We start from the raw sequence: 22,345 nt of genomic DNA on the forward strand, positions 1-22,345 counted from the left end.
TTCCCCAGCCTGCCTCATCCCCTTTATAGGTATCAGAGTGATGGGCATCCCAGTCTGAAGGTTATTCTTGCCTATGAGAAACTATAGGCCAAACTAGTTTGTTCAAAACATAAATTGAAAGGAAAAAAAAGGAAGAAGAATCTGTGGATGAGAAAATTTAAAAGGCATAGCCATCAACTATAATATGGACCTCATTTCAAGGTTGACATATTAAAAAAAATAGAGAAAATATCAGGAAAATCTGGACACCAACTGGATATGTAAAACTATAAAGATTATTTTAAATTTGAAGAGTAGTAATATGATTTTTTAGAAAATCTTTATCTCCTAGAGATACATGCTGAGATGCTTATAGATGAAATTATATGATGCCTAGGAATTACTTCAATCATTCCAGGGGAAGAAGGGATGTGGGTAAAGTATAGATGAAATAAGACTGGCCAAATGGTATTTCTAGTTCTAGATCCCTGAGGAATCACCATACTGACTTCCACAATGGTTGAACTAGTTTACAGTCCCACCAACAGTGTAAAAGTGTTCCTATTTCTCCACATCCTCTCCAGCACCTGTTGTTTCCTGACTTTTTTTTTTTTTTTTTTTTTTTTTTTTTTTTTTTTTTTGAGACAGAGTCTCGCTCTGTCACCCAGGCTTTCCTGACTTTTTAATGATGGCCATTCTAACTGGTGTGAGATGGTATCTCATTGTGGTTTTGATTTGCATTTCTCTGATGGCCAGTGATGATGAGCATTTTTTGCATATGTTTTTTGGCTGCATAAATGACTTCTTTTGAGAAGTGTCTGTTCATGTCCTTCACCCACTTTTTGATGGGTATATACCCAAAGGACTATAAATCATGCTGCTATAAAGACACATGCACACGTATGCTTATTGTGGCACTATTCACAATAGCAAAGACTTGGAACCAACCCAAATGTCCAACAACGATAGACTAAGAAAATGTGGCACATATACACCATGGAATACTATGCAGCCATAAAAAAATGATGAGTTCATGTCCTTTGTAGGGACATGGATGAAACTGGAAATCATCATTCTCAGTAAACTATCGCAAGGACAAAAAACCAAACACCGCATGTTCTCACTCATAGATGGGAATTGAATAATGAGAACTCATGGACACAGGAAGGGGAACATCACACTCCGGGGACTGTTGTGGGGTGGGGGAGGGGGGAGGGATAGCATTAGGAGATATACCTAATGCTAAATGACGAGTTAATGGGTACAGCAAACCAACATGGCACATGGATACATATGTAACAAACCTGCACATTGTGCACATGTACCCTAAAACTTAAAGTATAATAATAATAAAAAAAAAGAAATAAGACTGGCCATAAATTGAAAACTGTTTAAACTCAGTAATGGGTCACATAGAGCCTCACCCCTCTTAGGGTTGAACATGAAGGCTTATTACATAATTATTCCTACATTTGGGTATGTTTGGTGGTTTCCATGAAAAAATATTAGATTAAAAAAAACTTGTTAAAAACTCCAATTTATCACTCCCATTTTCTTCATTTGTTCAGAAATTGGAAGTGTCCAGAGAAATGGAACAAGCTATTGATGATGGAACTGTCTTAAAAGCCTGAAAGAAGTCAGATAATGTTGTTTCAAAGGTTTTTATTATTGTGGTTCAGACCATGATGCTTTACTACCACCAACTCGGATGTCAGACAGACTCCTGATGGCATGAGGGGGAATTCTTGCTTGCTTAACTGGGGAAGCAACATAACCAAATGGGGACAGTGCAGGCTCTGGAGTCAGACTGCCTAGCTTTGAACCCCAGCAACTGAAATTACTGGTATGACCTTGGGCAAGTTATTTAACACCTCTGGGCCCTAGGGATAAAAATCCTATCTAGACTACATAGTTTCTTTGCTAAGGTTAAACAAGATAAGATACTTAGCACAGAACCTGGCAGAGTAAACAAATGTAAGTGTTCACTATTTTCAGTCAAGCACTGGGCACTGCTATGTAGCAGCAGTGGTAGTTTCCAGAACACTGTTTCTAATGAAAATCTAGGAATGTACACGGGAATTCCCTGATGCCAGCTGGTACATTATTTTAGACTCACCCTTAGACTTAATATAAGTTCGTAACACCATGCCAATGACAAAAACAAAAATGCTCACCAATGGTAAATATTTTTGGCACCTATACCTTCCTGATGGCCTGTCTACCTCTGAATTCAGTCACCCATTACACTAAGATTCCTCAAATTCTGGTTTGCATGCCAAAAGTTGGCAAATGGTTTAATGTCCTGCAACTTCATGCCTCTCTCTCCTTTGTGTTTCTCCTCCTAGCTTACACCAATTTTGGCCAACACAAGAGCATTTAGAGCCATGGCTAAGAGTTCCTTCCTGTTGCTCACCACACCCACATACACATGCAGACACACACAATCAAAACTCACTTGCTCAGCATATACTACCCCCATCATTGGCATAGTACTTCTAAAACTTGGGCAGGAATACAGTCAGAAGGCTTTAAAGAAGTCTGTGTTTAGGATTTTAATGATGCTTGTAGACTTGTCAATGTCTGAAATGTAATCTAATAACCCAATCAAGTGGCAGGCTAGGTGGGATAACAAGCGATATGGTTATGATGAGTATTGTAGTGCTGAGATTACACAACTGCAATGAATTATATATACTACATCCCTGACCATTTCAACAAGGTTGGTCCATTTTCTCAAATTACAAAGGGTACAAAAACTTCTAGTCTAGGCAACAGCATCTTCCTGCATACCCAACTCTTCTGTTCTCTATATCCATTGCCCTGGTTCTCTATTCCTTTAGCTTTGCCATGTTTGGATTTCTGCAATTCACTTCAGAACTTCCTACTTTGGACAACCCCATCTGGATTGCCCTCTCTGGTTTAATGACCTTGGTCCAGTCTATCTGATTCTCAATTTGCATGTCCCTTGGCTTCAATGAACCCACTCCTAGGGGAATAGTTATGTGCCAGTTCCAGCCCCAAAGGGCCCCACGGGGGGTGCAGGAAAGAGAGGAAGGGTCCACAAAAGTAGATCAGTTTTAAAAAGTGTTTGCCTTCAGATGGTGCCATGTGGACATAGCATATTTAGGAATAACATTAGTCTCCAGACGTTCACAGGGTCAGAGTACACAGACTAAGAGAGTTACCATTTCAAATCTATGTACTATTCTTGTAGTTAGAAACAGATTGAATTTGCCAAATTTCAGTTCAAACAATGTATCACAATGACCATGAAAAATACAATGATTTCTATAGACAAGACTTCAACTTTACTAGTAACCAACTAATCTACACATAATAAAAATATTTTTTGTACACACAAAATATGTTTATATATATGTGTGTGTATATATGTATATATGTGTATGAATATATATATATATATGCGCACATTTTTTCCCGAGATGGGGTCTTGCTATGTTGCCCAAGCTGGTCTCGAACTCCTGGGCTCAAGCAATCCTCCCACCTCAGCCTCCCAAAGTGCTAGGATTACAGGTATGAGCTACCGTGGCCAGCGCACGAAATATGTTAAAGGACTCTGCCACTTTGAAATCTCTAAACTCAGTTGCTTTATCTTTAAATAGGCAGCTCAAATTGCATAACCATCTCAGTTCTACATTCAGGTTCATTTTTCGAAAGCTCTATCTTCCTTTCTATGTAGAAACAAAGACTAAAATGAAAGCTTGGGAAGAAAGTAAACAAACATTTTCAACTCTCCATGTGTCAGAGCTGTGTTGTACAATGCAGTTGCCACTTGCCACATGCAGTTATTGAATTCAAATTAATAAAAATTAAATATAATTAAAAATTCAGTTTCTCAGTCACACTAGCCATGTTTCTGTTCAATAGCCACGTGTAGCTGGTGGTAACTGTATTGAACACTTCAGATATAGTGCACTCCCATCATTTCAGGAAGTCTAACTGGACAGCCCTGCTTTAGAAAATTCACTCTACATGTGTTTTCTGTGAGACCCAACCTACCCTAACAAAAAGCTAAAACCTTTGAGGCTATTTTTGTGATAAATTAGTAGACCTGTCAAAACATTTTAAAACTTTATAAGCAGATAGTATTTGCAGTTACTATGGAAATTTGAGTCTTTGCATACATCTTAAAAATTTCCTTAAATGTGACAGCTTAGGAACAGAACTAAATTTTTTTCTAAAGAGGCTTTTTTCTTAACGTGTAGACTGATGAATCAAAGCATCATGTTTTACTGAGTAATTAGTCCTTCAATAATTCACATGAGTAATAGGTCATATTGGGGTTTAACCCCTGCTTCCATTATTTCTGACCACACGGTCTACCAACAGATGTCTCACTTGGGGTGTACACAGCAGAACACCGGGTATCTGTTTCACGTACATCTGTTCCCAAACAGCTTAGACAGATTAATACTTAGAATATACTCTGCTCTGCTAAGTCTCACATAATCACCAACTCTTGTTTTGAAATTGTTTTTTCTCGTTTTCACATTTTTGCACATTATCTTTTAAACTGCTAAGTTTCAAGTAAATACTTATATAAACTTAAAGCTCAAGAAAATCATTTTGACTCTCTTGTAACAATAAGAAACACTTTCCAGACCTTATTTTGAAGCTCAGCCTTCTCAGATTTTCTAGTCACTGCTCTAATTCAGCTGAGCTCTGAGTTGTGGCAGGAATACTCTTTTGAAAAAAACAACGTGAAATTGGTAACTTGAGATAGTAAGTATGTGAAAAATAGTTATAAGCCATAATTATGATTCAAAGCCCTAGTTTTATTTTTTAAAAATCTTTGAAACATATTTGAATGCTAATCAAGCATAGTATAAAATCTTTACTCAGAAATTTGATAGAGGATACAGAGAAATGAATGAGGAATAGATGAGCTAGTCCTTTTGTCCATCATGAAACAGCTGCTTACAGCTAGCCTCAACCAATTCTTCTCTTCCAGAAAACGGTTTCTTCCTTTCCAATGGCAATACCTGTGCCAAAGCGATTGCCCACCTCTAGTCACTGTGCCCTAAAGCTGAGTAAGGGGAGCAAAGGGCTTTGACTTATATTTCCCAGGTGGTTCCTCTAATTAGAAATTCATGAGGGCTGTGAAGTTCCTGATGTAAAATACAACACCCCTCCACACACACACCAGACAGTGGGCCCCATTGACTATCAAACCTTACTGAGATTTATTTAATTTGACAAAATTCCCTAATGCCTAAAGGCCATAGAAATAGGTATTTTCTTTAAAATGAAAGTTCATAGGTGGTCAGAACTGATAGTACTTAGAGACAATATAATATAAGCCCCTCATTTTGCCAGTGAATAAACTGTAACTCAGACATGTTAAACAACCTGTCCAAAGTCTGTTACGCACCTTGCTATCTGTTGAAACAAGATCTTAGGGCCTTCAGTGGCCATGCTGAAATCTTTCCTACACCACAGATGGGAGCAGATTACAGAGAGCTGGAGGAAGGAAGCTACAAAAGATCCTGTAGTGCTTTTCATACTTCAAGGTGTTATCCATTAGGAAATTGTGAAGTTAATTTCACAAATCATAATGAGTATTTGTTTGCAATGGAAACAGAGCATATCAGAGTGACTCTTACATGGCAATGGTAAGAATTTCGTGAAACTTTTGGTTTAGATAAATCACATATCAGCACAGAAATATGTATAGTATCTGTCAATCCCTAAAGGGTCATGATTTCAGAGGACTGAGGAAAAGTGGAGGAGACACATGTTTCCAACATGAGATAGCACTGTGAGCATTTGGCATCTCTGTCACAGAGATCCCTAAATTGATCACTCTTAAATATACTAATATATGAGCTTAACATTGCCTAATCTTACCCATTACTTACTCTCCCCATCAGCTTTTCCTTTACGGGAAATAATGACATTATATTTATTCACACAGGACAGTAAACAAATCTTTCTTTGGGGAGGCACAAAAAAATGCCTGACTCTTCTGCTTTAATCGAACATTTCAAATAAAAGCTTACCCCTTGTTAAACAGATGTCCCAAAAGTTTGTCCTTGGTTGAGATGTAAAACAATGCCAACAGGTGATCAGTGATGCTTTTGAAAATACTGAACTCTCAAAATATCTGATCCAATATCAGCACAAGCTAAGGGCTAAATCATGAAATATGCAAATCAATCTGTGGCATCTGTCCATGCCCCCTTTCTGAGGTGTATTCTCAATTTTTGGCTTCTCACACCCAGTCCCTGGCACCATACTGGGGGCTGGCCCCACTGGGCACAGCATTTGACCTGCTCTGCCTTGGCAGGGTCCCATGACCTAGAGTGGTCTGACCTTTCACACTTGACTTCAAAAACAGTCACCTGATCCCTTCATCATTTCTTCAGGATTTTTCTCATAGGTCACAGCTAGCTTGATAATTACCTTATTTTAACATAAATAAGCCCATGTATGATTCTATAATTAAAATGACCATAATTTAAGATTGTAATAGAAAGATCATCAGGCACCACTGTAGTCAATGAAAAAGATATTTTCTGAATTGATGATGCCCTTTTGTAAACACAGTTTATATTATACTGGCAGTATCCTAATATATTTATGCCCTGCTCAGTATTTTCTACTCTGCAGCTGAGCAACATGGAACCTTCCTGCCATGAACCTCACATCAGAGGAGTGGACCAACGTTAACTCTTACAATAGAAATCCTGGAATAAAGCAAAGTTGAAAAGAACCTCAAGGAGCTCAACATATAATGGGGAAAAAAACAATCAAAGTTTCATTCAAAGTCTCAGTATAGGAGATCCAATTATGCCTAAACAGAAAACAACTGTAATGAATCATTAATTTTAATGAATGTAAACATGTAATCATTCAAATAAAAAAAAGCACAAAGGAAGCTAATTCCCAGCAGCTGGAACTGCATGAAAGCGTGTATAGAGAAACAGTTTTGTAATTCTTTCAATTACAGGATGGTAAAATATGAGGAAACTACTGAGAAATGAGGATGCAGAGACAAGCAGGAGCCAAGCATAGAAGTCTTATGCCACGTTGAAGAGTGTGTCTCTCATCCCGTTTTCTACTTCAGTGGGCTTCAAACAAGACAGTCACATTCCTGATAGGCAAAGAGGGAACCCAGACAGACAGACTCGGGATCATTTACCCACTACTCCAATCAAGGCACCCATGCTTTTATCTGTTATATACTGGTGATGCATTTAAGAATGTTTTTTTAAAAAGAGTTTTGATGTTTAAAAGGGGGAGGGGGAATACTGCCTTTGTAGTTAATAGGAGTCGGTATCAAGTATGTAGGAATGTATCACCAAGTTATAATAGAATAGGCAAAACTAAAGTTCATGAGGCCAGTAAACCAGTAACAAATTCATTCATTCAATAAATATTATCCATATGCCAGGCACTCTTCAAGGTGCTGACAGTAAAGAAAAAAGATATTCTGAATATCTTCCCTCTCCTCCATCTAGATTTAGTTTCTATCCTCCACCTGCCCTGTTCGCTGGGAGGCCATACTGCATGGACTGCATCAAGTGCTCCCCTTGCCCTCTGGCTTAAAGTTGGCTTTGGACTGTGAAATGGGCCAGAAAAGAAGGAACTTGGGTAACTTAGGATTAGTGAGGATTAGTGAGGTAATCAGTCAAGCTGAGGCAAAGGCCACAGCTCCTGCCTAGCGGTCTCCTCTACATAGTCTCTCTGAATCCAGGTTCAGGCACCTGCTCCTTCACTATGCCCTCTGGGCTTAAAAATGGTATCACCTGCCCAATTATTACTAGTCCCAAGAGTACTTCACTATCTCTATATCTACACCTTTATAAATAATGACTTTTTAAAATTCTTCTCAAGTTACTCTAATATAAATGTGCCATTTTTTTTCCTATTAGGACAGTCACTAATATAACAGACAAATCCTTGCCATCAGGCCGGGCGCGGTGGCTCACGCTTGTAATCCCAGCACTTTGGGAGGCCGAGGTGGGCGGATCACGAGGTCAGGAGATCGAGACCACGGTGAAACCCCGTCTCTACTAAAAAATACAAAAAATTAGCCGGGCGTGGTGGCGGGTGCCTGTAGTCCCAGCTACAAGGAGAGGCTGAGGCAGGAGAATGGCGTGAACCCAGGAGGCGGAGCTTGCAGTGAGCCGAGATTGCGCCACTGCACTCCAGCCTGGGTGACAGAGCGAGACTCCGTCTCAAAAAAAAAAAAAAAAAAAAAAAATCCTTGCCATCTTGAAGTGGGGTGGTAATAGAAAGGACAGAGATTAGAAATTATATAGTATACAAGAAGACAAATGCCACTGAGGAATATAAGGCAATACAGGGAACCAGGATGTATGTAGCAGATGGGAATTTTATACAGGTGACCAGAGAAAGCCTTAGGAAGAAGCTAACTTTTGCGCACAGGTTCAAAGGAGGTGAAGGAGTAGGTCAAATGAGAAATTATAAAGGCCTGAGCTAGGGCAGTGATTGGTCGGACAGAGAAGAATGGTAGGTTGGAGAAATACTAAGTAAATAAAGTAGGCAGGATTGGTGGGTGTTTAGAAATAGTGAGTAAGGGACAGTGAGGCTGGAGTTACCTTCAGAATCCTGACTTAGATAACATTCCAGATAGCTTCCTAAATACTCCTTCACTTACTAAGCCAAAATATTCACTACTTACATATGCAATTGTATGATCTATCCCACATAAGATACAAGCTAATTCTAGTTATCCTAGTTATCGTCCCATAACTTACACAAACCTAAATAGCAAAGTTAAATATTCTGACAGCTGATTCTGATTAGTGAGTTCCATAACCATGATAGGGAACAAAAGATCAGCGTTAGTCTACGGAGCAAGAAAAGTTGCTTTTCTTGTAAACTTATTAAATTTACGGCACTCCTGAAGGTGGATGATGGTGGATGAGAACCACAGTGGGCAATACTGACCAGAAAGCATGTAATGAGGAACAGCAGATCAGACCACACTCCTTGGGACTCCACCATTTGGCAGGCAGCTAGAATGAAGTTCCCATGAGAGACTGATAAACTATGTGCTGGTGGTATTACAAAAACCAAGAGAGTTAAGTCAAAGTCAAATGAAGGAGAAACATAGAAAAATAAGGACTGAAAGTTTCCATTTCATTGAGCAATTAGAAGACTTCTGCTAATCTCTGCCTGAAGAGTTTCAGTAGAGAAAGAACAAAGCCAGGTCTCAGATGGTTGAAGAATAATTAAGAAGTGAACTAATGGAGGTGGTGAGAGTAAGCCAATTTTTCTAGGAGATTATCAGAGCAAGTGAGAAAAAAATAAAAATAAAAAGCAAGGTAGCAGCTAGAGAGAAAAGCTTGTAGGATCAAGGCAGGGAACTGTTAGAATGGGAGAGTCCTGAACATATCTCTGTGCTTAAGTGAAAGAGCTGGTAGACAGTGAAGGCTAAAAACCAAAGAAAGAAAGTGTAACAGATGAAACAAATTTCTAGATGAAGCCGAAGAGATGGGATGGGTTTGCCTTCAATAGAGATGACTACATCTATTCTGTGGTCATGAATGGAAGCGAATGAAGGCTGAAGGTCACCAAAATGGAAAAGGTGTAGAAAGTCTGAAGTTGTAATAATGATTGCAATATGACCACCACCACTGGCCAGACTTTAGATGAAGAACACTGTGAGCCAGACAACAAAGTTTTAAATAAACATAGAAGAAAAGCTGGAAAATCATACTTTCTCTTCCCTGGGGAGCCCAAAAGACAGCTTGTCAGCCCTCCAAGCCTGCAAGTGTCCGGCCTGACAACAAGCATGACATGCCTGTCCCAAGCAAAACTATACCACCATCAAAAACTCCTGCAGCCTAGGCCACTGAGGAAATCAGACATTGCTGATGAAGATTACAGCTGAAGAAACTACACAGAGACCATGGTACTGAATCCACCCCAAACCAAAGCCAATGTACCATACCCAACCAACACTCTAGGACCCATCTACAGGAAAAGTCTCTCCCTGTGAAAGCTACTGCATACAACTGGAAAATGTGACTATTCTACTATATGTGCAGATGTCACAAGAAACATGAAAAAGCAAGGACACATGACACCGCCAAAGGAACACAGTGAGTCTCTAGTAACAGACCCCAAAGAAAAGGGTGTTTATAAAATGCCTGAAACAAAATTAAAATTATCTTAAAGAAATTCAGCAGGATACAAGAGAATACAAACAACCCAACGAAATCAGGAAAGTTATAAAATGAGAAATTAAAACAAGATCTATCATTTAAAACACAGAAATCTGAAGAATGCAGTGAATAAAAGACACAATTGAGAGCTTCATGAATAGACCAGATCAAGCAAAAGAAAGAATTTCAAAATCTGAAAATAGGTTTTGTGAAATAACCTAAAGTTTAAAAAAACTAAGCAACGAAATTTTTGCATTATAGAACTGGCAGATGGAGAAAAGTTGAAGAAAGGCACAGAAAACCTATTTAATGAAATGAAATAATAGCTAAATACTTCCCAAATATTGGGGGAGATATAGACATCCAGATGAAGGAACCACAAAGATTCCCAATTAGATTCAACCCAAAAAGATTCTCTCTGTGGCACATTATAGTCAAACTGTCAAAAGTTGAAGACAGAGAATTCTAAAATCTTCAAGAGAAAAGCACCAAGTTACATGCAAGGGAATCCTCATTAGACTATCCGTAGATTTCTCATCAGTAACCTTAAATTACTGATGTATGCCAGGAGAGAAAGGGATAATTTATTCAAGATGCTAAAAGAACAAAAAAAACAAGTCTCAGCCAAGGACAAAAGATACTATATCTAGCAAAACTATCCTGGAGGAGAATAAAGGCCTTCCCAGACAAACAAAAGCTGAGGGAATTCACCCCTACACCAGCCTTACAAGAAATGCTTAGAGGAGTGCTACAGCTGTAAATGAAAAAATGATCACTATCATGAACACATGCGAGAATATAACCCTCACCAATAGAGGTAAATTTATAAATCTAACTCAGAATGCCCCAGTGATATCATGTTACTATGTAAACCTCTCAAGCCTCTAGATGAAGGTTTAAAGTAAAACTGGTCAAAAACAACAACAGCTACAATGGCTAGGGAACACATACTAAAGAAAAAAAGGCAACAAAAATATAAATTAGGGATGGCGCAGGAAAAAAGTCTAGAGTATTTTTATGTGACCAAAGTTGACTTGCTATCAGCTTAAAATAGTTTATTATAACTACAAGACTCTTTATGTTAGCCCCATGGTAGCCACAAAGAAAGCAATTACAACAGATACATAAACAAGAGACAGAAGGAAAACAAAGCTTAGGACCACAGAAAATGACCTAACCACAGAGGTAAACAAGAGAGAAAGAAGAACTGAGAATCTACAAGACAACCAGAAAACAAGTAACAAAATGGCAGAAATAAGTTCTTATCAATAAAAACCTTGAATGTAAATAAATTATCTAATGAAAAGATATAAAGTAGCTGCAGGACTGGAAAAAAACACTCAACTACATGCTGCCTAAAAGAGGCTTACCTCACCACTAAAGACAGACCAAAAGCGAAGAAATGGAAAAAGATATTCCATGCAATCAGAATCTAAAAGTGAGCAGGAGGAGCAATACTCGTATCAGACAAAATAGACTTAAAGTCAAAAACTGTAAAAAGAGACAAAAAAGGTCATAATATGATAAAGGGATCAATTCAACAACAGTATATAACAATTATAAACATACATGTACCTCATACCTAAGTACCGAGATACATACAGCAAATATTCAACCTAAAGAGATAAACTCTGATACAATAATAGTAAGAGACTTTAACGGCCCACTTACAATAATGAATAAATTATCTAGACATATATACACAAACACACACAGAGAGATCAAGAAATATTGGACTTAAATTAGGTATTGATGGGACGTATCTCAAAATAATAAGAGCTATCTATGACAAACCCACAGCCAATATCATACTGAATGGGCAAAAACTGGAAGCATTCCCTTTGAAAACTGGCACAAGATAGGGATGCCCTCTCTCACCATTCCTATTCAACACAGTGTTGGAAGTTCTGGCCAGGGCAATCAGGCAGGAGAAGGAAATAAAGGGTATTCAGTTAGGAAAAGAGGAAGTCAAATTGTCCCTGTTTGCAGATGATATGATTGTATACCTAGAAAACCCCATTGTCTCAGCCCAAAATCTCATTAAGCTGATAAGCAACTTCAGCAAAGTCTCAGGATACAAAATCAATGTACAAAAATCACAAGCATTCTTATACAACAATAACAGACAAACAGAGAGCCAAATCATGAGTGAACTCCCATTCACAATTGCTTCAAAGAGAAGAAAATACCTAGGAATCCAACTTACAAGGGATGTGAAGGACCTCTTCAAGGAGAACTACAAACCACTGCTCAATGAAATAAAAGAGGATACGAACAAGTAGAAGAACATTCCATGCTCATGGGTTGGAAGAATCAATATCGTGAAAATGGCCATACTGCCCAAAGTAATTTATAGATTCAAAGCCATCCCCATCAAGCTACCAATGACTTACTTCACAGAATTGGAAAAAACTGTTTAAAGTTCATATGGAACCAAAAAAGAGCCCACGTCGCCAAGTCAATCCTAACCCAAAAGAACAAAGCTGGAGGCATCACGCTACTTGACTTCAAACTATACTACAAAGCTACAGTAACCAAAACAGCATGGTACTGGTACCAAAACAGAGATATAGACAAATGGAACAGAACAGAGCCCTCAGAAATAATGTCACATATCTACAACTATCTGATCTTTGACAAATCTGACAAAAACAAGAAATGGGGAAAAGATTCTCTATTTAATAAATGGTGCTGGGAAAACTGGCTAGCCATATGTAGAAAGCTGAAACTGGATCCCTTCCTTACACCTTATACAAAAACTAATTCAAGATGGATTAAAGACTTACATGTTAGACCTAAAACCATAAATACCCTAGAAGAAAACCTAGGCATTACCATTGAGGACATAGGCATGGGCAAGGACTTCATGTCTAAAACACCAAAAGCAATGGCAACAAAAGCCAAAATTGACAAATGGGATCTAATGAAACTAAAGAGCTTCTGCACAGCAAAAGAAACTACCATCAGAGTGAACAGGCAACCTACAGAATGGGAGAACATTTTTGCAACCTACTCATCTGACAAAGGGCTAATATGCAGAATCTACAATGAACTCAAAGTTACAAGAAAAAAACAAACAACCCCATCAAAAAGTGGGCAAAGGACATGAACAGACATTTCTCAAAAGAAGACATTTATGCAGCCAAAAAACACATGAAAAAATGCTCATCATCACTGGCCATCAGAGAAATGCAAATCAAAACCACAATGAGATACCATCTCACACCAGTTAGAATGGCCATCGTTAAAAAGTCAGGAAACAACAGGTGCTGGAGAGCATGTGGGAGAAATAGGAACACTTTTACACTGTTGGTGGGACTGCAAACTAGTTCAACCATTGTGGAAGTCAGTGTGGCGATTCCTCAGGGATCTAGAACTAGAAATACCATTTGACCCAGCCATCCCATTACTGGGTATATACCCAAAGGATTATAAATCATGCTGCTATAAAGACACATGCACATGTATGTTTATTGCGGCACTATTCACAATAGCAAAGACCTGGAATCAACCCAAATGTCCAACAACCATAGACTGGATTAAGAAAATGTGGCACATATACACCATGGAATACTATGCAGCCATAAGAAATGATGAGTTCATGTCCTTTGTAGGGACATGGATGAAACTGGAAATCATCATTCTCAGTAAACTATCGCAAGGACAAAAAACCAAACACCGCATGTTCTCACTCATAGATGGGAATTGAACATGAGAACACATGGACACAGGAAGGGGAACATCACATTCTGGGGACTGTTGTGGGGTGGGGGGAGGGGGGAGGGATAGCATTAGGAGATATACCTAATGCTAAATGATGAGTTAATGGGTGCAGCACACCAACATGGCACATGTATACATATGAAACAAACCTGCACATTGTGCACATGTACCCTAAAACTTAAAGTATAATAATAATAAACAAAAAAGAAATATTGGACTTAAGCTGCACCATAGACCAAATGCACCTAGCCGACACTTACAGAACATTCCGTCCAACAGCTGCAGATATACATTCTTCTCAAATGCACATGGAACATTCTTGAGGACAGATCACATGTTAGGCCACAAAACAAGTCTTAACAAATTTTAAAAGATTAAAATAATATCAAGTATCTTTACTGACCACAGCATTATAATACTAGAAATCAGGCCAGGCACAGTGGCTCATGGCTGTAATCCCAGCACTTTGGGGAGCCAGGGTGGGCAGGTTGCTTGAGCCCAGCAATTTGAGAACAGCCTGGGCAACATGGCAAAATGGTGAAAGCCGTCTCTGCTAAACATACAAAACAAAACAAACAAACAAAAAACAAATTTAACCAGGCACAGTGACACACACCTGTAGGCACAGTGACACACACCTGTAGGCACAGTGACACACACCTGTAGTCCCAGCTACTTGGGAGGCTGAGGTGAGAGGATTGCTTGAGCCCAGGAGGCAGAGGTTGCAGTAAGCCAAGATCGCACCTCTGCACTTGGGCCTGGGAGACAAAGCAATACAGAAGGAAGGAAGAAGGGAGGGAGGGAGGGAGGGAGGAAGGAAGAAGGGAGGGAGGAAGGAAGGAAGGAAGGAAGGAAGGAAGGAAGGAAGGAAGGAAGGAAGGAAGGAAAAAGAAAAGAAATAAACTAGAAATAAACAACGACAAAAACTGACAACTTCACAAATCATGGAAACAAAATGCTCCTAACCAACCAATGGGTCAATGAAGAAATTAAAAAGGAAATTAAAATTTTTCTTGAGACAAGTGAGAATGAAAATACACCATAACAAAACCTATGAAACAGAGCACAAGCAGTTTTAAGAGGTAAGTTTATAGCAATAAATGCCTATATCAAAAAAGACAACAGATTTCTGACAAACAGCCTAATGATGCACCTCAAAGCACTACAAAATCAAGAATAAACTAATCGGCCAGGCACGGTGGCTCACGCCTGTAATCCCAACACTTTGGGAGGCCACAGCCGGCAGATCACCTAAGGTCGTGAGTTCGAGACCAGCCTGACCAACATGGAGAAACCCCGTCTCTACTGAAAATACAAAATTAGTTAGGTGTGGTGGCACATGCCTGTAATCCCAGCTACTCAGGAAGGCTGAGGCAGTAGAATTGCTTGAACCCGGGAGGCAGAGGTTGCAGTGAGCCAAGATCGCACCATTGCACTCCAGCCTGGGTAGCAAGAGCGAAACTCCATCTCAAAAAAAAAGTAAAAGAAAAAAAGAAAAAAAAGAACAGAACAAACTAATCCCAAAGTTGGTAGAAGTAAGGAAATAATTCAACTCAGAGGAGAAATAAATGAAATAGAGACTAAAAATAATTTCAAAAGATGAACAAAATTTAGAGTTGGTTTTCAACAAATTTCATCAAATTTGACAACATAGAAAAAATGAAGTCCCAGACACATACAACCTACCAAGATTAAATTAGGAAGACATATAAAATCTGACCAGACCAATAATAAGTGAGGAAATTGAATCAGTAATAAAGTCTTTCATCAAAGAAAAGCCCAGAAACTAATGGCTTCACTGTGAACTCAACCAAACATTTAACAAACCAATATCAATTCCTCTCAAGATATTTCAGAAAACTGAAGCAAAGGGAATACTTCCAAACATTTCATGAGTCAAGCATTACCCTAATTCCAAAATCAGATAACAATACAACACAGAAAACTATAGTACAATATCCCTGATTAACACAGGTGCAAAAATTCTCAAGATATTAGCAAACCAAATCCAACAGCACATTAGAAAGATAACTTGCTATGTTCAAGTGCGATTCATCAGTGGGATCAGAGGGATGCAAGAATGGTTTAACATATACAAAGCAGTAAATGTGATACATATTAACAGAAAGACAAAAACTGTATGATCATTTTAATAGATGCATTAAAAGCCTTTGACAAAATGTGGCATAATTTCATGATTAAAAACCCAACAAATTAGGTATGGAAGGTTTGTACTTCAACACAAAGGCCACATATGACAAATACACAGCTAACATCATACTGAATGGGAAAAGACCAATAACGAGATCAATTCTAAGATCAATAACAAGAAAAGGATGCCCACTTTCACAATTTCTATTCAACATACTACTGAAAGTTCTAGCCAGATAAACTGGGCAAGAGAAAGAAGTAACGAGCATCCAAATTGGAAAGAAGCATGTCAAACTGTCCCTGTTTGCAGAAGATATGATCTTATAGATAGAAAACCCAAAATGCTCCACAAAAGAACTGTTAGAATTCAGTAAAGTTGCAAGACACAAAATCAACATATAAAAATCAGTAGCATTTCTATACACTAATATTGTACTATGTGAAAAATGAAGAAAATTCCATTTATAGTAGTTACTTTAAAAAAAAAAAAAAGATACCTAGAAATAACCAAGGAAGTGAAAGAATCTCTACACTGAAAAGTATAAAACTTTGATGAAAGAAAGTATCTTCCCACATCAATAAATGGGAAGATAGTACATGTTCATGGATTGAAATAATTATATTGTTAAAATGGCCATGCTACCCAAAGTGATCTATGGATTTAATGCAATCGCTATCAGAATACCAACACCATTCTTTACAGAAATGAAACAATCTGAAAATTCATGTACAACCACAAAAAAACCCCAAATAGCCAAAGCAATCCTGAGCAAAAAGAACAAAACTGGAAGTATCATACTACCTGACTTTGAAATACACAATAAAACTATACTAACACAGCATGGTACTAGCATAAAACCAGACAGACCAATGAAATAAAATGGAAAGCCCAGAAATAAATTTTTGCACCTACAGCAGCCAACTGATTTTTTAAGATGTCAAGAACATGCACTGGGAAAAAGACAGTCTCTTCAACAAATGGTACTAGGAAAATTAGATATTCACATGCAGAAGAATGAGATTAAACCCCTCCCCTCTCACCATATACAAAAATAAAAATAGATTAAAGATTTAAAATGTAAAACTTGAAACTATGAAATTACAAGAAAAAGGGAAATTATTCTCGACACTGAACTGAGCAAGGATTTTTAAAATAAGACCTCAAAAGCACAAAATAAGATTACATCAAACTAAAAAACTTTGCACCTTGAAGAAAACTATTAACAAAGTGAAAACAGCTGCAGAACGGGAGAAAAATATTTGCAATCTATTCATGCAACAAAGGGATAAAACCCAAAATACATAAGAAACTTAATTCACTAGAAAAAATAAAAATGTTTTTTTTTTTTTTTTTTTTTGAAATGAAGTCTCACTCTGTTACCAGGCTGGAGTACACTGGCACTATCTCGGCTCACTGCAATCTCCACCTCCTGGGTTCAAGCAATTCTCCTGCCTCAGCCTCCCAAGTAGCTGTGACTACAGGCACGTGCCAGCACACCCGGCTAATTTTTGTATTTTTAGTAGAGACAGGGTTTCCCCATGTTGGCTAGGATGGTCTCGATCTCCTGACCTCGTGATCTGCCTGCCTCGGCCTCCCAAAGTGCTGGGATTACAGGCGTGAGCCACTGTGCCTGGCCAACTTGGTTTTTTAAATGGGCAAAAGACTTTAATTGATAGGTCTCAAAAGAAGACGTACAAATGATCAACAGGTACATTTAAAAGATGCTTGACATCACTAATCGTCAGGGAAATGCAAATCAAAACCACAATTAGATACACCTCACTCCAGTTAGAATGGCTATTGCCAAAAAGACAAAAGAAAATAAGTACTGACACAGATATGGAGAAAAGGGAACACTTACACACTGTTGGTATGATTGTAAACTAGTACAGTCATTATGGAAAACAGCATGGAAGTTCCTAAAACAATTAAAAATAGAAGTATCATACGATCCAGCAATCCCACTACTGGGTATGCATCCAAAGGAAATAAAATGAGTATGTTGAAGAGATCTGCACTCCCATGTTTATTGCAGCACTATTCACAATGGCCAAGATAGGGAATCAACCTAAGCGTACAACAATGGATGAATAAAGAAAATGTGATATAGAAACATAATGGGATACTAGTCAGCCATTAAAAAATAAAGTCCAGTCAATTGTGAATGCTAAGCCTGGAGGACATCATGTTAAAGAAGTAACCCAGACACAGAAAGACAAATACCACACGATGTCACTCACATGTAGAATCTTTTTCTATTATAGAAGGTTGATACAGATAAGGCAGAGATTAGAATAGTTACCAGAGACTGGGAAGGGGAGGGGAGAAGGAAGGATGGGGAGAGGTTAGTCAACAGACACAAAGTTATAACTAAGTAGGAAGAATAAATTATGGTGTTTCGTTGCATAGTATGGTGACTACGGTTAACAGTAAAATACTATATATTACAAAATAACTAGAAGAGAGTCTTTTGAATGTTCTAACCCACAAGGAAATGATGAAAGTGTGAGGTGAAGGACACACTACTTTGATTGGATAACTGTACAACATAAATATCAAAACATCAAATAGTATCTCATAAATATGTACAATTACAATGTGCCCATTAAAATTTTTTTAAACAATTAAAGTTATTAGACCAGCTGTTGGATCTGGTTGAGTTAATGTGCTTAGGAAGCACATGCATAACATTATATCACACATTTAAAATATTTCTCTACTTAAAAAAAAAAATCCCCAAAAAGCGCTGATACTTTGTGCCTCCCAACTCGACTTATAGCCTCTTTTCGAAAGCCTCACTTCTACAAGGAAGGGTGATAACACATCCATTATTCCAGGTCACCCCTGAACCCAATAAAAAGAACTACAATTACTACGGTTATGCTCATTTACCCTGCCAACAAGACCATCAATTTGTCCCAGTTTTGGCAGTCATAGCCTTCATAAAATACATTAATGTCTTTGCTCATTACTCAAGATGGAAAATTAGAAAAAAATCACATAGTATTTTATTTCATCAGTGAAAACAAAGTACTATGAGGTTTAAAAACTAAGCAGTCTTGAAAACATAGGTATGTTCCAATAATCTCCAGTGACCTCCCCTACCCACCCTCATCCTTTTCTGAAGCAGCCAGTCACTTGCCAACCAGCAATTGGACGTGCTCTCCCCCCACCACATCTTACCATATCATGTCCTCCCAAGTACAGTAACTTTGATGTAGCTCTTCTTCCATTTAATCTTTTACCACTCACATCTAAGCTTATTCAACAACAGAGTATTTCTAACATTTAAATATATCATCTCTTAATATCTCCTTCTTATTTCCCAGTGTTTGTTTTTGTTTGTTTGTGGTGCTTTTTGAGATGGAGTTTCACTCTTGTTGCCCAGGCTGGAGTGCAGTGGCGTGATCTTGGCTCACAGCAACCTCCACCTCCCAGGTGCAAGCGATTCACCTGCCTCAGCCTCCCAAGTAGCTGGGATTACAGGCGCACACCACCACGCCTGGCTATATTTTACCTAAATAAAACATCTCTTGGTTTCTTCCATAAACAGAAGTATTTACTAAGGCTCTAGGCTTCTGTGCCCCCAATTTTAGAGGCCCAAAGTGGTTTGAATACCAGGTATTAATTACAAAGAAAAAGGGTACACCTGTATGAAGGAAAAGACCACCAAATGGTTTTAGGGCATAATTAAACAAAGAATCAGTACTTGCAACCTTTAAAGTTACAAATCTGTCAAGATGTATTTTAGAACTCTACTGCCAGGGGTGCGCTAATTAAACCTATTTTACCTTAATCACCACTCAATATAAAAGAGCATTTCTTTTCTCATGTCATTGTTTGCTTTTTTTGTACACAAATACTGCAACATTGGTTTGTATGACCTCTCATTGCGCAATGTCTCATTTTAATTCTTTAGTATTTCAGCTGTGGGTTAAATTGGCTCTTTGGGTTAATCCAAACTCTAATTATAAACTTCTATATTGCATAACTCGAATTGCCTGAAAGACTTACAAATAATTCTATAGCTATATCCCTAGCTTTTAACTTAAAAGGTTCAAGAAAATACACCTTGGTTTTTAAAACACCTGAAAACACTTTAAGGTCAAAGACTGTTTTTGTGAAGTGAGCGAGCATGGCACATGCAGCACAGGCAGAATACACAATCGCAACCAGTGCTGAATCCCTGGCTAGTTGGTTTCCTTTTGTTAGACTTTTGAGTAAGACTTTAAGACAGTGAGTCTATTCTGTAACATAAGTAGCACACTGTGTCTTGTTTTCCAACAGGGGAAGGCAATTTTTTTAATTTCATAAATTTGTATTTAGCTAAAAGAGGTTGAATACCAAATTCCGTTTCCCCCAAGTTATCTCCTTGCAAGTAGAGTAACCTTGATGTAGTTCCTCCCCCGTTTCATCTTTCACCACTCACATCTAAGCTAATTCAACAATGGGGAGTATTTCTCAAGTTTGGACTTAGAAATAAGACTATATGAAAGTCTACTTATAAGACTTGTAAAATGGTCTTTATAAAATATCTGTTAAGTCTATAAGTCTATTTGACTAAGACGTGAAAATAGACTCGAAGTATTTCTGTTGTAAACTACAGCATTATAACTTTTTTAGGTAACTAAAATTTTAAGTCAATAAAAGGCAAACGTAAGCAAACCGCTTGACGTAACTAAGCATCACAAAACTGTGATCCAATATTCTAGGGTCAATATTAAAAATCAAAAGTTTCTGGACCGAGCCTGAAGAAGTCTTAATTCTAGACAATGGCAAGGAAGTTGAGGGGCAGAAAAATATCCAGAAACACTCCCAAAGCTCTGGAGTTATATTTTCAAGTCAGCAAAACGAGAGTTGGATTCAGAACTCTTGTGTAGGCATAATCTGTAAGATGTTTATAGTTTCAATGTGCCATCAAAGTTGATGGATTAAAACTTTTTCAACTTGGAGGGGCGGAGTAGGTGACCTTCTCACATTTGTAAATTACCTCCCCTTTGGGGCTCAAGATTTTCTGCTGAGACTGAGCAAAAGCTGAGTGTGACGTTTGGTCCGGGGAAGGTCCCGGAGGCGGGAGGCGGCTAGGTAGCGAAAGAATCCCTGGGGCTTCTGGGGTTGGGTTCTGGGGTGGGGTTCTGGGGTGGGGCGAGGGGCGTGAGTTCCCGGTTGGGAAGGAGGAGGCGGCGACTTGGGGACTCGGTAACACGTCCGGGCAGTGAGGAGAGCACGGGGAGGGGAGGAGAGAAAAGGGGAGGGTGGAGCGAAAGCGCGTGGGTGCAGGCCTTGGGCCGCCGAAAGGGAGGAAGCGCGGAGGGAGGCGAAGACGCTTGGGGCCGGGCACTCACCCGCCGGGCGCTCGGGCTGAATGGGCCGCCACCGCAGTGCTCGCTCGCCCAGCACCACGTCACAGCTGTCCCTCCCGATCTCGAAGATGCCCCGGAGCAGAATCCGCTCGGCCGCCGCCTCCGTCTGCTGCGGGGACGTTAACAGCGCCGAAGGCACAGCGGCAGCCTCCGGTGGCGCCTCTTCCTCCCGGCCGCCCTCCAGGGCACTCACCCGGTTCCTGCGCCTCCTCCAGGGCATGGCGGAGTCGCAGGCTGGGCCTGAGCCAGGGGTCCGGGGAGGCCTTTGGAGAAAGAGGTGGAAGGCGCGGCAGGCCCAGTTCTAGCCGCGTCCTGCGCTGCCACAGCAACGGCGCGCAGGGCAGGGACCCAGGAGGGAGGCGGGGCCGCGCCTGACCCAGTCCAGCACCCTGGCCTGCCAGCCTCGCCGCTTCGCCACTCACCACAAAAAGACCCAGCTGCAAGAGGAAGAATAAGTGGCTCCCTCCGCCTAGCTTCTCCTGTGAAGTACGATTTCGTACTTTTCGTCACCCTCGAGTTAAACCAGCCCTCCTCAATCTTAAACTTGCATATCATCCCTTGGGCATCTTGTTCAAATGGAGATTCTTATTGAATAGGTGTGGGACTGGCCCCCAAATACCACATATCTAAGAAAATACTAGGTGATGGATCCCGCTGGCCAAGGAACACACTTAAGAGTTGCAAGGGTGGAAGCCTCTGTTTCTCCACCTCCTTTCCAGAGGGTTCCCTGGAGAGCAGAGGTGATGGTTTACAACCCTGTTTCAGAGTACTAGCGCACTTCCCAAAACCCCTGAGGGGAAGCTAGAGATAAGGCCCTGGTTTGCATAGACAAATTCGCATCTGACAAATTCAGTATTAAAGGTAATTACGTGCCTCCAGGTGTAAGTATTTAGGGTCCTACTTTCCCCCAAGGTATCTCCTCTGCAGTCTTTGCCTGGATCTTGCACTCCCTTGAGGGAGATTACAAGCAG

At 39.4% G+C, this 22,345-nt stretch overlaps 1 protein-coding gene across 6 annotated transcripts in view; it reads right to left on the reverse strand.

Annotated features, from left to right (window-relative positions):
* CERKL (ceramide kinase like) overlaps positions 1-21,803 on the reverse strand; it is a 131,361-nt gene extending 109,558 nt beyond the window's left edge. For 3 of the 6 annotated variants that reach the window (XM_063645622.1, XM_055289910.2, XM_055289908.2), the window contains exon 1: positions 21,357-21,801. In XM_063645622.1, coding sequence (XP_063501692.1) covers positions 21,357-21,594 — 238 coding nt within the window. In that variant the 5' untranslated portion in view covers positions 21,595-21,801. Of the gene's footprint in view, positions 1-21,356 lie in introns of all 6 variants that reach the window. The other 3 variants (XM_055289911.2, XM_055289907.2, XM_055289909.2) reach the window with 2 other exon arrangements.
* Between the last annotated feature and the right edge of the window lie 542 nt (positions 21,804-22,345).

The sequence above is a fragment of the Symphalangus syndactylus genome, chromosome 8 (genome assembly GCF_028878055.3).
Source record: "Symphalangus syndactylus isolate Jambi chromosome 8, NHGRI_mSymSyn1-v2.1_pri, whole genome shotgun sequence".
Classification (NCBI taxonomy): Eukaryota; Metazoa; Chordata; class Mammalia; order Primates; family Hylobatidae; genus Symphalangus; species Symphalangus syndactylus.